This window comes from Zonotrichia leucophrys, chromosome 1A (assembly GCF_028769735.1).
Source record: "Zonotrichia leucophrys gambelii isolate GWCS_2022_RI chromosome 1A, RI_Zleu_2.0, whole genome shotgun sequence".
Classification (NCBI taxonomy): Eukaryota; Metazoa; Chordata; class Aves; order Passeriformes; family Passerellidae; genus Zonotrichia; species Zonotrichia leucophrys.
Window position 1 is genome coordinate 16684289 of NC_088170.1, and position 16567 is coordinate 16700855.

General features: G+C 47.4%; 1 protein-coding gene across 1 annotated transcript; it reads left to right on the forward strand.

Moving 5' to 3' along the window:
- Positions 1-11474: 11474 nt before the first annotated feature.
- Positions 11475-13066, forward strand: LOC135456591 (inositol 1,4,5-trisphosphate receptor-interacting protein-like 1). The gene is given in 2 exon segments (XM_064730554.1): positions 11475-11637; positions 11640-13066. Coding segments are annotated over 2 exon segments (1575 nt in total). The 5' UTR covers positions 11475-11489.
- The last annotated feature ends 3501 nt before the right edge of the window (positions 13067-16567 follow it).

Below are 16567 nucleotides of genomic sequence, written 5' to 3' on the forward strand. Positions count from 1 at the left end.
TTTTCTAAGCCTTTTCCCCTATGTCATTCCTTTATTATCAGAGTCCTCCAAGTCATTCTGCTGTAGCCATTGTTTAAAATTAAAGTTACTAAGGATTTTTTCCATTGATGCCCTCTCTCAGCCTGCACATAACTCATTTCACACCTCTCACCCAGGAGCCAATAAAATAATACAGAATAGCAGCTAAATATTAGAGGAGAATGGAGTAGCTTAGTCATAAACTGATTAGTTTTATCTGTAGAACTGTAACTGGTTGCTTAGATGGGAGTTCCCCAAATCTGCTGTCATGAAATGCTGGGGAATTGGAATTGGGTGCTTCATGCTGTTCCCTGCACTCTGTTGCAGGTGCCTTTGGGATTTACCTGCTCCAGAGAGCTGCAGCCTGCTCTGAACTTATCCTAGGGCTGCAGCGAGCACACACCCCGTGGCAGTGGGGTGCTTCAGCTTCCTTTGGGGAATAGAGCCCAGCTATAGGGTTGTGCCCATGCTGGTAAATGGAAAGTTGAAATATAGGATCTGAAATGGCAGTGGTGTAATGAAAATGTGATCTGACCCTAAACACCGCTGAAGAACACAATTCTGTTATAAAATAGGAAAAAGTCTGGATAATTTGGGCCACATTAAGTTATACCAGTGTCATAGTAAGATAAAGACTCCTAGTGGAGTCAGATATTTGTATTTTGTCAGCTATTCTGCAGACACGCCGACTAAAATTATAAAATAAATTAATAAACCTAAATTTACAGCCTCATTCTAGCATCCAATTTTTCTATGTGTGCTTCCCCCTACACATTTCAGTATTTTGGCATTCTGACTCCTTGCCCACCCCAATTTTCCTTCCTTTTGTGTCTCCCTTGTGGTGCTGACATAGGTGGTCCAACAACTCCTTCCCCTCTTCATACTCTGAGCTGCCAGGATGTCATTGGGAAGGTATATGGTAGAGAAGCTGTATTTGAAATGCAAAAAAGCTGTGTAAAAACTCTGGAAACACCAGCTGGCTGCTGTGTATAAGAATGTAAAATATTTCTCAGTGGTGCAAGAAGAATTTCTTTATCCTTCCTCCAACATTAAAATAATATCAAAGATAGCAGATAACATTTTGACTGAGCCAGCGTGTTAGGGATACAGAAGTACAGCCAGATCCAGTAATGAGCTAATTTTCCTTCCCCCTTTTACCTTTTGATGCAGGGCAGCTGAGATATGTGTGTCTGTCTGTGCATAGTTTTCCTGGCTGTATTCTCTTTTTTGGCAGGAAAATGTTGAATATGGAGGGTTTGAAATTTTTGGAGTGTTTGAAAACTCCAACAGGTCAGCCTTGTTGGAGTTTGTGTATCCTGGTGCAGTTGTTGTATCCTGGCGTTTTTTTGTGGTTGTATAGGGGATTTCTGGATGCCCATTGGGTAGGAATTGTGTGTGCAGCACTGTAGCTTCTCCTGGGTGTGTCAGGTTGGCAGTGAACAGGTGGGGCTGGGGAAAGGGGTTTTCCTGGATCTGGGACACCAAGAGGGCAAGAGCTGTTGATAGAATTTCTTGTAGGGGATCCCCACAGTGGAAATATTGACTCTGGCTCACTGCTAAGTTTAGGACCATGTGAAACACGTACCCTGGACTTAATGCAGAGCAGATGGTCCAACAGGCTTTACTGGTTGGAGTGTGTCAAATAACAGATTGTCTAGAAAAGTTTGCTTGCTTTTGGCAGACAATTTAATTCAGCTCATAGTGTGTTACTGAAGTTCACTGTGCATCTCTGCAGAAGTGGGCAGCTAACACATTTTGTGTCATCTGCTATACCAAAAGTTTTTAAAATAATTTAAAAAAAACAAAGTAGAAGTTGTGTCCCTACTTGTTCTCTTGAGTGGAGGTAGGAAAAGGCAGCTCCAGTGTGTGAGTAGAAAATGAAATCCAGAAAATTGATTCATGTTCCAAAGCCACAATCTCCTTCCAGCTGGTACAACTTTTTTTTTTTTTTTTCATTGTCTTTTAATTTGCCCTTTGAAGTAATTCCTCCCTTTATTTTAGAATCAGGAAAACATACAAGTCTCAGGCTTTATTGCAAAAAACCCACAAAAATAGATTCTGCAAACTTTTAACATCTGCACAGAGTAGGCTATTAAGTGTAGTACCACTATCATCAGATTCAAGAAACCCAAGTAGTGTTCAATGAGAAGTGAGCATACACAAACATGAATGTTAAAGCACTGATAAAGCTACCAGATTGATCATATTAAGGATGATCATCTTGTGAAAACTTCCTTGGAAGAACTAGATTCTTCAGATCCCTTTAGGTAAAAGTAATATTTTTCGCTTCTTTGAAGCAGTTTATTGAAAATATTGTAGTGCAATACAGGCAAAAGTACCCCATTTGAGCTGTTTCACCTAGACTGGTCTGTAACGCTCAGCAGGCAGGGCAAGGCTTTACACCCAAATGATTTTCTGTGGTAATGCTCTTTTAGCTTTATCTGATGTATGACAGTGTGAAACTACTGTCCAGTTACCTCCTTGCTATTTAGCTGAGCTGATATATTGAGCACCCCAAAGACCTGGCCTGAGACAGTGTTTACAGGTAACACCTGAAGAGCATAAAGACCTGCAGACTGTGCTTGTACGTGATCCCAAGGGGTGGCCATGTCTTTAAAATGGCCTTTAATAAATATTTTATCTGTAGCCGTGAATCACTGTCCAGGTTTTACGTGTCAGTGCCGCATTGCAAATCTTGCAGGTGAAATCCCTTTGCTAAGGTGAACATATCTGTGCCCAGCTCAGGCTGGGAGTCAGTAAGATCAGTGAGTTCTTCAGTGTCAGCCCTAAAACCCAGTCTTTTCCCTTCTGCAGACCACTACTCCAGTGACTGCCTTGTCCAAATGGGTGGCCAGCATGGCCAGCAGTGCGTCACATGCTGTGACTGGTATGTAGGTGCAGGGTGGGACTTCTATTGACAAGGACGAGGGTGGGGGGATGCCCTCACTCTCCACAATTCTTGTGCATTTTTCCAGACCCAGACGACAGCAGGCTCCCTCCACACTAATCCAGTCCTGCTGACAGACCACGCTGTTGCCAGCTGGCACAGTTTCATTATGACTTTATTATTAATCAGGGTTTGTCAGTTTTCTATTGCTCAGCTTGTCTCCTTCTCAGCAGTCAAGCTGCCAGAGCCCTCAGTGGGGTGAGGGGACTATAATTATCTGTACCACTTTTCCACAGTCATTTGCTATCTCCTGGGGAGAGCAAATATTGCCCAGAGTCTCCCGCTCCATGGGTGAGGGGATATGGCAGTATCTCTGAGGAAGTGACCTGTGAGGAGGGGCAGAATTCACAGAATTCAAAAAGTCACTAGGTTGGAAGGGACCTTCAAGATCATTGAGTCCAACCCATGCCCTAACATCTCAGGTAAACCATGGCACCGAGTGCCATATCCAGTCTTTTTTAAACTCATCCAGAGATGGTGACTCCACCACCCTGGGCAGACAATTCCAGTACTTTATCACTCTTTCTGTAAAAAACTTTTTCCTAATATCCAACCTATATTTTTCTTTGCACAGCCTGTGTCCTCTGGTTCTGTCAGTTGCTAAGTGGAGAAAGAGACCAACCCCACCTGACTACACCCACCTTTCAAGTCGCTGTAGAGAGTGATAAGGTCACCATTGAGTCTCCTTTTCTCCAGGCTAAACACCCCCAGCTCCCTCAGTCGTTCCTCACAGGGCTTGTGTTCCAAGCCCCTCACCAGCCTCACTGCCTTCTCTGGGTGTGCTCAAGCCTCTCAATGTCCTCCCTCAACTGAGGGGCCAGAACTGGACACAGCACTCAAGGTGTGGCCTCACCAGTACAGGGGAAGAATGACCTCCCTGCTCCTGCTGGCCCCGCTACTCCTGATACAGGCCAAGAAACTGTTGGCCTTCTTGGCCGCCAGGGCACACTGCCGGCTCGTGTTCAGCTGGATGTCGACCCCATGACAGTTGTGAGTTGTGGCAGGGCAAAGAAGGAAGTGGATTTCAGTTTCACCTGGAGAAGAAGAGCAGTCAGGCACAAGTAGCCTGGAGGAGGAAGAAACTTGGCTGGTACTGGGAGGATAGCTGGAGGGTACACAGGGAAGGTTTATATTTTCTCAACAGCCTCACAGTTCTCCTTGTCTAACCTTTCAAGAAGATGTTGACAGCAGAAGAACAGAATAACACAGGCGAGAAAACACAATCCTGATGGATGGTTGGGAACCTTCAGGTCTGTGTCCCTTAGAGGAAAGGGTTCAGTGACCAGCAGGCTGAGTGTGGAGTGCTTTAATGCTAGCTCTGAGGTCCCAGCTTGTACTGCTTCTGATGGTGCAGAGCCTGAGACAGGTGGCCTGAGTCTTTGCTGGAGCCCAGCTGCATGTAAGCTGTCACATAAAGGCTCAGGAGAATACCCATTGGGGAAATGCTGGCGGGCAGACAGTACTTCCAAAGAGATTTTTTTAATGGCTCAGTAATCAAGTGTATCAAAATCCATCAGCAAACAACCTCACTGAGCATGCTGGAAAATGCTCTCTGACTTCTCACTGCCTTGCTCTTGTGAGGTTATTCCTACAAAGCTGGGTAGGAAATGCTGTCAGTACTGGTGGTAATAAATGGGTGGAAATGACCACACAGCTCTGAGGGCAGAAGAATAAAGGTCTCTCAGAGGTGACTGTGTGTGAGGAGATGTGGAATGTGTGCCAGGCAGGAAGTGCCTTCCCTCCTACCTCCTCTACCCACAGGAGGCATTGATACTGTCCAAAAATGGTGCTTTCTCTGGGCCGTGGGTGTTCTTTTTCGAAGACTCCCACCACTGACTTAGCTGTGAATTCAGTGGGAGTTAAACCAAATTAGAGCATGTTGGAAAATCCTTTTCAAACTACATAGTCTGCCGTTGTGGGGATGCTGCATGGATGCCTTCCAGGGCCACTCCTAGACCAAGCAGGATTGTCACAGAGTGCTTGTGAGAGTGACAGACTCCACCCAGAGGACACAAATGGAAGGCAGGGTGGGAGGAGTGTGGGCACCTGGGTGCTGACCTGTTATGGGGAGAACCATGGATAAATGTCTGAGAGGTGATCCCACCTCCTCCTCATCACAACTTTCCTCTGGAACAAAATCTATCACAAACTTGGTGGCTCCAGAAAATCCACTTGTTGCTGGCTTAGAGCCAGTGCAATCAAGAAAGCCTCCTTTGCAATCCTAGGAGCGGCATGAACTGCTCACTCTGGTTTTGCTCATAAGCTATTTTGGATTAGCTGCAGATAATTGTGCTGACTGTTCAGTGGCAGCCTCTCTGCATACTTAGCTATATTTGCATGTAGCAAAGAGTATTGGACCTTATTACTTTCCAATATCTCTGATTTCCTCTCATCCAAGCATTGAAGCAAATCCAGCATGAGGGATTTAAGAATTAATTGTCTATCAGGGAGCTAAAGCAAGTTTATGGAAATCCTGCTTGCATTATCTTTGGAGAAATGCTGTGGATAACCAGTAGTTTCCAAGCAAGGGGTTTGGGTTTTAACTGATTGATAATCAGGCATGGCAAAATCCATCAGCAAATAGTCTGAATTAGTGTACTGGAAAATTAACTAATAGCTGGAGGTATGTTCTTCTCTGGAATTATTCTTTCTGTGATTTGACAGCTCTAGTAATCCAATTGCTGTGAGTTTAATTTCATATTTATCTTTCTGTGAGGAGGTGTTTTAATGGTTGTTTTAGCTTGCTGACTTCTAATGAAGATTATTTATTAAAAAAAAAAGAAAAAGGAGGGTGCTTTGCAAACAAGGAAAGCCAGGGTGAGGTGCTCCTCATGCCATATGCTGGAAGCAGGGCAGGGGTGGCCAAGGGTGGTCTCCACAGGAAAACATCTCACTACCTATCCATGGCAGGGGCAGGCACTGCTCCTGCAGAGGGAAAGGGACTCTGTGGAGATGCTGCTGCATAACCTGTTTCCCAGGTGTCTTTAGGCCCTGTTGCTTTTCATTTTACAATGCTGTTTCTCACCTCTCTGTAGCTTCTGACTGTGTGTGGAGGGTGTGTGTGTGTACTCATCTGCCTTCCTGCATGAGAAAATCTGTATAAAATTCCCTTTTGAGGTGCCCAAATAAACATACTGACTAAATGGTGAATAATCCAGTAAATGAGAAATTTCAGGAATTTATGATATGAGAAGTTGAAAATCTGAACAAACACATGCTGAATTAAAGAACTTTTCATGAAGGTGAGGGTTTGCCAGAAAGACTATTGTTAGATGCAAATCTGCATTTCTCTGTGATTACAAATCAAGGCAGAGATATCCTTTAATTTGCAAAGGGAAAGAAAAAAGCACTGATGTAAACCAGCACCTCTATCTGAGCTTCTCTGTGCTAGAACCTTGGAGGATGGCTCTGCTTGGGTAGAATCTCCTGCCTGGCTGTGATGGAGTGGCAGTGCACTGGGACATGAGACTACCTTATGTGTGGCCATAGCTCTCTTCATAGAGAGCAGCAGGCACAACTTTCCCAGGAAAAATCCTAAGGAAACCTGTGAGAAAGCTCAGAGAAAAAAGAAAAACAATTGTTATCTCTATTTGCTACTCTGGTTGCTTGGCACATGAGGATTGTGTTATGAAGATTGTTTACCAAAAGGTAGTTTCTTAATTGGACTCTGGTGATGGTGTTTTTATTTCATTTGACCAATGGGAGCCACATGTGTATCGAACTGTCCAGCAAGGGCACTGGGTTTTTCCTTTTAGTATAGTAGTAGTATAGTATTGGTGTAGTATGTAGCGTGATGTTGTATAGCTTAATAAAGCTTTTGTTCAGCCTTCTGCAATCATGGAGTCAAGGGTCGTCATTGCCTGCTCAGGGGGCTCCCTGCAACAATGATTATGAAGGTTATTTTTTTTAAGGCACAATGGTCACACTTAGAGCCTTTTTTCCCAGATTCCAGTGTCTGAAGTATATTCCTGATAATTACCATGGGAAGACCCCTTGTGATAGTGGTATCTTTGTATTCCCTTTCAGAAAAAACAGCCAAAACCCAGCCTTTGAAGCAGTGACTGAGTTGTACTTTTAAATTCTTCAATGATTGCCTTAAGTAGATGTCCTGGCTTGCCAAGCAAATTGTATTCAATTTGCTATCTCTATGGCAGTTGTCTTCTGTTAAGTGGGAAGTTTTCCTTATGTCTTCCACAACCACTCCTCTCTCTGGGGAGATATCTGCTGATAACAGGCCATTGAATGTCCCTGCACGGCTGATAAGAACTACAGCATCCCATTGTGATTTGCTCCACCCAGAGGGAAGATCAAAGCATTCTACCCATATATAATCTTGAGATTCTGTAACACCAGCACTGCTTCTCCACTGGATTTTCCCAGAAGAACAGCTGCCCCTTCCACTGAATCTTCAAAGGAAGACTACACCTTTCTACAGGATCCCTGCTCCAACAGAACCACAATTGACACTTCAGGAGGACTGCAGCCACAATTCCAATTGGACTGCTACCAACACCCTGACCAACAGGGTGCCAGGTTGTGTTCTGACTCTGTCAGTGTTGTTTTGGATTACTGCATTGTTTATTCTATCTTTTTATTTTCTTCCCTAGTAAAGAACTGTTATTCCCGCTCCCACATTTTTTGCCCAAGAGCCCCCTTAATTTAAAATTTACAGCAATTCGGAGGGAGGAGGTTTACATTTTCCATTTTGGGGGAGGCTCCTGCCTTCCTTAGCAGATACCTGTCTTTCCAAACCAAGACAGTAGATGAGAGCAAGTCTTGGATAATGGGTCTAGAAAAATAATACTATTAAGGGCATGCTCTCTATAATTCCTAACAAAAATATCCAGGCTTATATGCTTTCAAAAGGGCACTCCACTGTCTTGCTATTTAAACAAAGAAATAAAAAAAAAAAAAGGTGTGCAGCTGCCAACCTTTCTTTCCCATTCAGATTCTAATGCCATTATCAGTTATTTGTATGCAATTTTCCTCATTTTGAAATAGAGATTTTTGGAATTCACTTGAATTAGCAATATGAATTAAGCATTTAAAGTTTAGCCTGTATAACTATGTATTGAATATTAACCTTTTTACTTAAGAAACCTCTGCCATGGTACAAAAAGCATAAGAAAATGCAAATTTCTGAAGTTTCTTGCGTAAAGAACAACACCAGAGAAGACCAAGAGATGCAAAGAGCCCAGGTAAAAAGACTCCTCTGTCTCCAAGCTAATCAAGGCTGACAGACATACTCAGATAAGAGCCAAGAGACCAAAAGCGCAAAGGAGAAAAGTTCAGTCATGAAGACAACCACAATCTTCAGCCTCAGAGACCACCAGAGACTCCTGTGCGACCACCACAGAAAACAACGCATGCCCACAAGGGCATAGATCTGATTGCCATATGAGGCAAGAACAGGCAGGGCCAGGAGTTAAATATGCATAGAAAAGTTGTGCAATGTATTGCATATGAAATACCTTTGTGAATAAAGATGTGAGTCAGACTGAAGCACAGGGCACAAGTTTTCAGGAGAGCTATCTCGCTCGTCCTGAGCACTGACATACATACCCACTTCATAACTATATGTAGTTGTAGAGTTAATTTATTCCGTGTATTGCTTCAATTTCTTCTGGGCTTTGCTTCCTCCCCCCTCCCCATTAAACTTTGCACTTAATCCTACACCATGTCAATAAATACACTAAAATGGAGAATCTGGCTGCAGATCTTTGTATTTTGTCTGACTCTGCCCTGTCCTTCCCTCTCTGGTGCTCTGGGGAGGCAAGGGCAGGAGAAGAGAGAAATGCATAAGAGGCACCTCTGACATTGCTGCTCTTGTGAACTTCACCCGCAGCTTTTGTTGGTCTGAAGAGAGGCAGGTGCCTCTCTTCTTCATGCCTCTGTCAGTATTTTTAAGGAGGAATCATCCCTCCCTCCAAGTATACTAACCCTAGGTGCTGTGGTGTGACAGAGGAGTTCTGTCCCTCTGCTCTCATCCTGGCTGATAATAACATGCCAATATAGGTGCTAGAACATGATGAAGACATGAAACAACTACCTGAGAACTTCTGCCTGTATTTTAAGTGACAATCCTGTGTAATGCTATATAAAATAATTTGATGGAAGAACTCAGTTGTGTTGCTCTCCTTATTGGTCATAGGGTGAACCTCAGGTGCTGGAGTTAAACCCGGCAGATGTGCATGGAAGGGTCTTGGTGAGACCACAGAAAACCTAACTGTCCCTGTCTGATGTTCATCCTCCAGGTGCGAGAACTCTGGCCTGTGGCACTGCTGGCATGGCATGAGGGAGGGCACCGCCCACAGCTTCAGATGAGTGTGTCACCACAGTGTAGGAGAGTACTATACCACACTGGCTGGTTGCATGTTCATTCCAAATCTGTAAAACGCCTAAAATGCTGAAAAACCTGACCTAAGATTTTGCCATCAATTTGTGCTTTGGGTCAGCAAAAGGTGGTTTGGCAAGAACTGTCTTTTTTTAAGCCCTATGTTGTGTTGTGTTTGCACAGTTTGGATTGTTCTGTTTCCCCCTTGTATTGTAATGGTTCTGCCCTGGAACTCCGTCCCCTCCCTGCCGCTGTCTGTTATCCTAACTCCTCCCCAGTTGTCCTAGTGATGAATGTATCCTTTCCCAAACCCCTCCCCGGTGCCCTGCCAGTCTCTCTCTGCTCCCACGTTTTTCTCTACAAACTTCTACATAGAGCACTGAGTGATTGGCTCGGGAGCCAGGGCCCCTCCTTCAGTTTGTTACTATTGGTATTTTCCTTATGTCAGTCCTCTGTACCCCACTCCCTTCTGGATACTCATTCGCCCAAGGACGGGCTCCTCCCCTGTATCCCTTCCCCTTTATAAGCTGATGTACCCACCCACTTGGGCTATTCTGTTGTTGGCTTGCCTGGGATCGCGATAAACCTGGATTTGCCCCAGCTGGAGAGCACTCTCTCGTTCCTGCTGGTTGTAGCCAGAGGCGGCCTCGTCCTTTCACCAAGGCAAACGCGACTGCTATAACATGGAGTGGGATAGTGCCCCCCGTGCTGCAATCGGTGCTGGCCAGCTTGCCAGGACGTCTGATAAGGACAACCCTTCTCCCTGCCGGACCACTTCAGTTCCTGCCCTGGTGGGCTGCTTCACCTATTTCTAGTCATAGGGAGAGCATGTGTGAAATTGGTAAGAAGCCAATGGCATCCCAGGTTCTGCCAGAAGCAATGAGGCCGGCAGGAGCAGAGCAGTGATTGTTCTCCCTCACAGGGAACTGGTGAGGCTATACTACAAATCCTGCATCCACTTTTGGTCCCCTCATGACAAGAAAGATATGGATGTGTTTGAGTGTATGCACAGAAGCGAAATGGAACTAAAGAACAGTCTGGAGAGCAAATGTGATGAAGAAGGCCTGAGGGAAGTGGAAGTGTCTAGCAGAGAAAAAGTGCCTCAGGGAGACCTTATAGTTGTCTACAGCACCCTTGAAGAGAGATTGTTACAAGGGTGGGGTTATTATATCAGCGCAGGAAACAAACATGACCAGAGAAAAATACCTCAAGTTGTGCCAAAGCAGTTTCAGATGAGATTGTTTCAACAAAAAGGATATCAAGTTAAGAACATGTTGCCCAGGAAAATTACTGGATCACCACACTCAGAATAAAAACACATGTTGATGTGGCATTTTTGGCCCTAGATGATTAGGGAATGGTTAGCGTAAAACTTTACTTAGACTTTGTTATTTTCACGATTTTCGAACCTTGACGACTCAGAGATTTAACTGAAGCTCAGCATGGAGTCAAGGCTTTGAGACCATGATCCTCAAGGGTGCCTTCCAACATGGATATCTATGAGATTGCCAGTGGAGGGCAGCTGAGACAAAAGACAAGAGAAGGGCCAAGAGAGGCTCTTTGAAGAAGATTCACTCAAAGGCTGCCTTAACCGGTAGCCCAGGGCCCCTGCGACAGTCCGAGCTGGGGTGGGGACAAAGGGTGGGGCTGGGCTGGTTGTGGTGTACTGTGACGAGCATGACATCACGGGGCCATGTCAGAAATGGGGGCAGCTATACAAGGCCCCAGCAGGTAACGCTGGCCCTGTATTGCTTGGGCAAGCGGTGAGTGCACACATGGTGGGGAGGCTGGGCTGGGCATAAGGGCCGGCGCAGAAACGCAGTACCCGGGGCTGGCTTTTCCCCCTGCATCCAGGAACAGCCCCTCATGGCGTAGCCTTGGGCAGGACACCGTGCTGCTGCTGCTGCTGCTGCTGCTCGGGCAGCAGAACGGGCCTGGCTGCTTGCCAGCTCTCTGGGGTCCTGTGCTTCCTGCTCCCAGATCCCTGGGATTCCTGTCCCTGCTGCCCCCCCCCCCCCCCGCCAATCCCTGTTGCCAGCTGCCTCCCTCTCAGCCCCTCTCTCTCAAGGCCTTCTCTCCATCCTCCTGCAGACCACGGATACCTGGGTATTGTGGCTCTTGCTCTTGCAAAGTTTAGTCCGGTACCCACAGCCCGTGGGTGATGGCTTGGACGAGGTGGCACGTCTGCAAATGGAGGTGCGTGCCAAGCTCCAGGAAGAGGAGAAGATTCGTCTGCAGCGCGAGGTGGAGCAGCTGGTCCTGCTGAAGCAGGGTGTCTTGGCCTGGGGAGACCTGCTCTCCTCTGCCCGGCAGCACTGGCAGGTCTGGGCTCTTGCTGGCTCCTGCTCCTTCTCTTGGCACTGTGGTATATGTGGAGGAAAGGGAGCCTGAGGAGAGAGGAGCAAGGAGAAGGACATGATGGTGTAAATGAAGAGGAGGTTGAAAATGTGGATGCACATGAAGAAGACTTTGCAAATGAAGATGAAGGAGACAATGAAATGGAGGTGGAGGAAGATGACGGTGATGGTGGCCGTGCAGAGGATGTCGACAATGCTGCTGCGAATGAAGCTGGCAATGAGGCTGGCTTCGCAGTGAACGTCATGGAAGTCGGAAATCAAGTGCAAGAATCCCGTGATCGTGCCGACAATTTTGGAAGAGTCTTAATGGAGCGCATACAGTGGCCTGTGCAGGACCTGCAGGGAGGATGCATGTGGACAAGAACCCTGATGAAGCATTTTGCAATTTATTTTCGACGGGTCTTGTCCAACAGTTTCTATCCGGTGCTGCACGGAGCCATTGGGGTGGGCAGTGCCTTCGAAGGTTGGAGTCCCCGTGAGCAGGATGTTGTCTACCAGGTGCTCGTACCCATGACACCTCCCCGAGGGCACAGCTTCCACCTAGAGCTGGGCACTGCACAGCAGAGGCGCTTGAGGAACTTCCACATCCGCGTGCAGCAGGAGTGCACCTGCACGAGTGAGCAGCAGGGTGAGAACATGCTGTGCTTCCTGCACCACCCTGAGGAGGAGCTGAGGAGGCATCAGGATCCCAGCCTCCTTCATACCCTGTGCACAGGCTCCTACCTGGACGTGGAGAAAACTGCCCGCTGGTTCTACCAGCTGGTGAGAGCAATCTGGCCAGCTTTGCCTGAGTCACACCGTTGGCATTTAGTGCTGCTGCCCTCCAGACGCTCCTGCCAGTTCAAGGTGACCAATGGCAGAGAAAGCTACCGGATCGAGATGCTCTTTGGGGTGCGGCAAGGCAACTCAGACGTCTTTGTGAGCAGCCAGCCTAGGCAAGCCCACACCTCCAGCACAATCTGGCCAGAGAGCTACGCTGTGGCCGAGAGGAAGTTCTTCATGTACATCGCCAGGCGGGCTCCCCCTGACAGCTTGCACCTGAAATGCCTGCAGTTCTTCACTCGTCTTCAGCTGGGCTTAGGCTTTTCCACCTATACCATCAAGACCATTGTCATGCACCTCCTGAACATCTTGCCCGCATCAGTGTGGCGCAGGAGACATTTTGTGAGTCGGCTGATGGATATCAGCGAGAGCCTGCGCACGTCTGTGGAAACGAGACGCCTCGATCACTTCATTGTGGGCAACCAGAGGCTTCCTCAGGGCATCCGCTTGCCCCCAGAGGTCCTAATGGCCAGGTCATGCAATCTCTTCCATGACCTGGTGATGAATCCCGTTGCCCACTCTCAGGCAATGAACCAGTACATGGATCTGCAGCGTTGGTTCAAACGGATCCTTAGAAATGAACGGTGAAAGAGGTTATTCTGCACAGAGCTGTGCTTGTGAGGCTCCCACCGGGTGGCAGAGAAGCAGCTCTCAGGTGACGGGAAAAGAAGGGAGAATGTGGGCTTTGGAGAGGGAAGGGAAAACGCTGCGTAGCAGCACTATGCCAGCAGCAGCAGCAGCAGCAGCAGCAACAGTGTGGTCTCAAGAGCCTCCCAAGCACTGCATCCAGTGATGAACAGGTTGGCTACATAGATCAAGGAAGATGCACAAGGAAATGCTATTGTTCCCCCACCTCTTTCTTTGAGTCCATATTCCCTCCGAGGGCTTCATCCTGTGCAGAGACGCCGATCTCAGAATCTCAGATGAGGGAATGTTTGAAAGGACCACTGGTGGTATCATTTGGTTCAGAGGTGCTCCAGGCAGGTCTTCCCGCTCTACACTACAAAGGATTGCGTTTGGAACAAGGTTCTTAACTTTCTCTGGGGAGAGAGGCTCCACAATCTCTGGCTACAATGTTTAGGATCAGTGAATGGATGGTGCTTCTCCTTCTTCCCGCATGGGAATCCTTCAGGTCAGCATTGTACCAACCGTGCTGGAGCTGACCTGATATTTTGTATACGTAGAGATCTAAGTTGTTAATTGGTGTATATATATCCCCTGTGTACATATTATATGCTAGAAAGCTTATCAATTACCATATATAATAGTAAAAGATCATAAAAGCCAATAGAATAATATATATATATGGTCAATTACATGAATTATGTAATTTTATATAATGAGAAGAAATTATTCTAAAGGGTCAAATATGTAATTTTGTTTAAAGAATGCAATATAGCCAATATTTAGCGTCACTCTAAGCTGTGATACATATTAATGCTCATAGGGCACTTATATCGTATATACAGTATAGCACATTATTATAAGGTTTTCATGAAATCGATACATTTATACCATACATACCAATTACATCTTTTATATTGTATATATGAAGAGTTTAATATTAAAGAGTTTTTTTTTAATGTAGTAGTAAGATATAGATGGGGTCTCTGTCTGCTGGGGACACACAATTATGTTCTATAGTTAGTGCTTTTATGAGTAGCAACCTAGAAATTTCGTTGCTCTTGATTTAATAATGGACAAGATTCCAGAACCTGCATCGTGCAAGACTTTCTTGACCCCAACCAGACCTGTGGTGTAGGTAAAAGCGACAAGTTGTGAATGTGAGCTTGTGAAGAGTCTCCTTGAAATTGGCCAAACTTGCAGTGGTGAATTGTTTCTAATCAGAAATGAAGTCCAGTTGACCGCGGCCCCTGCGACCACAGAAGGCCAGAAGGGCCTCCCTTGGAAGGATCCTTAAAAATGGTCTTGTTGCACCCTGCTGCCAAGGGCAGGGACACCTTCTCCTAGGCCCGGTTGTTTCAGGCACCGTCCAGCCTGGCCTGGAATGCTGCCAGGGATGGTGCAGCCACAGCTGCTGTGGGCAGTGTGGGCCAGGGCCTGAGCAGCCTGAGAGGCAAGAATTTCTTGTGCATCTCCAGCCCAAGCCGGCCCCGCTTGTCAGTGGGAAGCCACTGGACCTGGTGCAGTCCCTGCAGGCCCTTGTCCGAGACACTGCCGCTCTCAGGTCTCTGCTGGGCCTGGTGCAGAGAGTGAAAGGCCGCAGGAAGGTGCCCCCGGAGAAGGCCTTGGAGAGCACTGGGGCCAGGAGTGCCACCATGAGGACAGCAAGCAGGGCCTGGTGTGGCCGTCAGGGCGGGAGGGCACAGGGCAGGCGCTGAGGCCCTGCCAGCTGGAGGAGCTGGGAGCTCTGGAGCGCTGCTGGCAGAGAACCGTGGGAGATCCGTGCAGCAGCAAGGACACGGGCTTCTAGACGTGTTAGAAAGCAGAGAAGAGCTGAAGAATGGGCACTGAAAGAGTAGTTCCTGCTCCCTGTGGGGAACAAACCACACAATGCCAGAGGTTATCTCCAGGGAGGACACAGAGGAGTCTTGTTATGTTATTGGAATAAAGGGAGAGGCCAAGGGACATTTCCCCTTGGGGTGTCTCCATTTGTTGAGACCCAGGACAAGGGCGCGGCCCCCTTTTTTATCCTAATTCCCAGGTGCATCACCCTCTTCCTTCCCCCACTGCCTGTGGTACTCAGAAGGAACAAGACTTCTTCTCCAGTTTCCTACTGTATGGAAGCCCTCTGTCACTTTGGTTGTGGAGGCAGGAATGGGACCATACACACACACACACCAAGGTTCATGCACAGCAAGCAACTTTTGTTGAGTGCTCTCTTCCTTTGCAGATCTGAATGTCTGCCTGGTCAGTCCACATTGGTTGAAGCAGTTGCCACCTGGTAGAACAGCCAATAGGTGCTGGTGTCCCCAACGCTCCGGGCCTGCTCCCTAACGGTCCACACTGCTTAAGTTTCATAATTAAAGTACTTATAGAATGACTTATGCTTCAGTTCTAAAATTAGGATGAAATGAAACCGTGAGGCCTTCCGGCAAGCTGTTGGCCACCACAATACCCCTCTGTTTTATGCTCCCTCTGGTTTATATATTTGTAACCCTGCAGAAGACACAGGCAGGGAAGGAGGGCTGCTGGGGTCACCCTCTATGTAAGGCTGGGTTCCACCTGTCTAGAGCTTAATGATGGTGCTGATGGGGTTGAGCATTTTTGGGTAGGAATCAGGGGCAAGAATGACAATAGCAGCCTGCGACTCTTAGATGGCGGTTCATCACTGCGAGTCTGTGTAGCTGTGCCTGATTATGCACAGAAAGACAGACCAATCTATCTGGAACTGGTCACTAAAAATACATCTTTCTAATGCAGAACAATTGTGCTGGGAAACTCTTTCTGGAGCAGAACAAAGGAGTGCTCTCCAGAGGCCTGGTCCACAAGTGGTGTGGGGAAGCCAGGAGGATGCTGTCATGCTCATTCTGCAGAAAAGCAGCCAGGCTGAAACCAAAGTGCAGCTTTTATAGACTGAGAGGATTTGACTGAAGCTCAGCATGGAGTCAAGGCTTTGACTCCATGATCCTCAAGAGTGCCTTCCAACATGGATATCTATGAGATTGCCAGTGGAGGGCAGCTGAGACAAAAGACAAGAGAAGGGCCAAGAGAGGCTCTTTGAAGAAGATTCACTCAAAGGCTGCCTTAACCGGTAGCCCAGGGCCCCTGCGACAGTCCGAGCTGGGGTGGGGACAAAGGGTGGGGCTGGGCTGGTTGTGGTGTACTGTGACGAGCATGACATCACGGGGCCATGTCAGAAATGGGGGCAGCTATACAAGGCCCCAGCAGGTAACGCTGGCCCTGTATTGCTTGGGCAAGCGGTGAGTGCACACATGGTGGGGAGGCTGGGCTGGGCATAAGGGCCGGCGCAGAAACGCAGTACCCGGGGCTGGCTTTTCCCTCTGCATCCAGGAACAGCCCCTCATAGCGTAGCCTTGGGCAGGACACCGTGCTGCTGCTGCTGCTGCTGCTGCTGCTGCTGCTGCTGCTGCTCGGGCAGCAGAACGGGCCTGGCTGCTTGCCAGC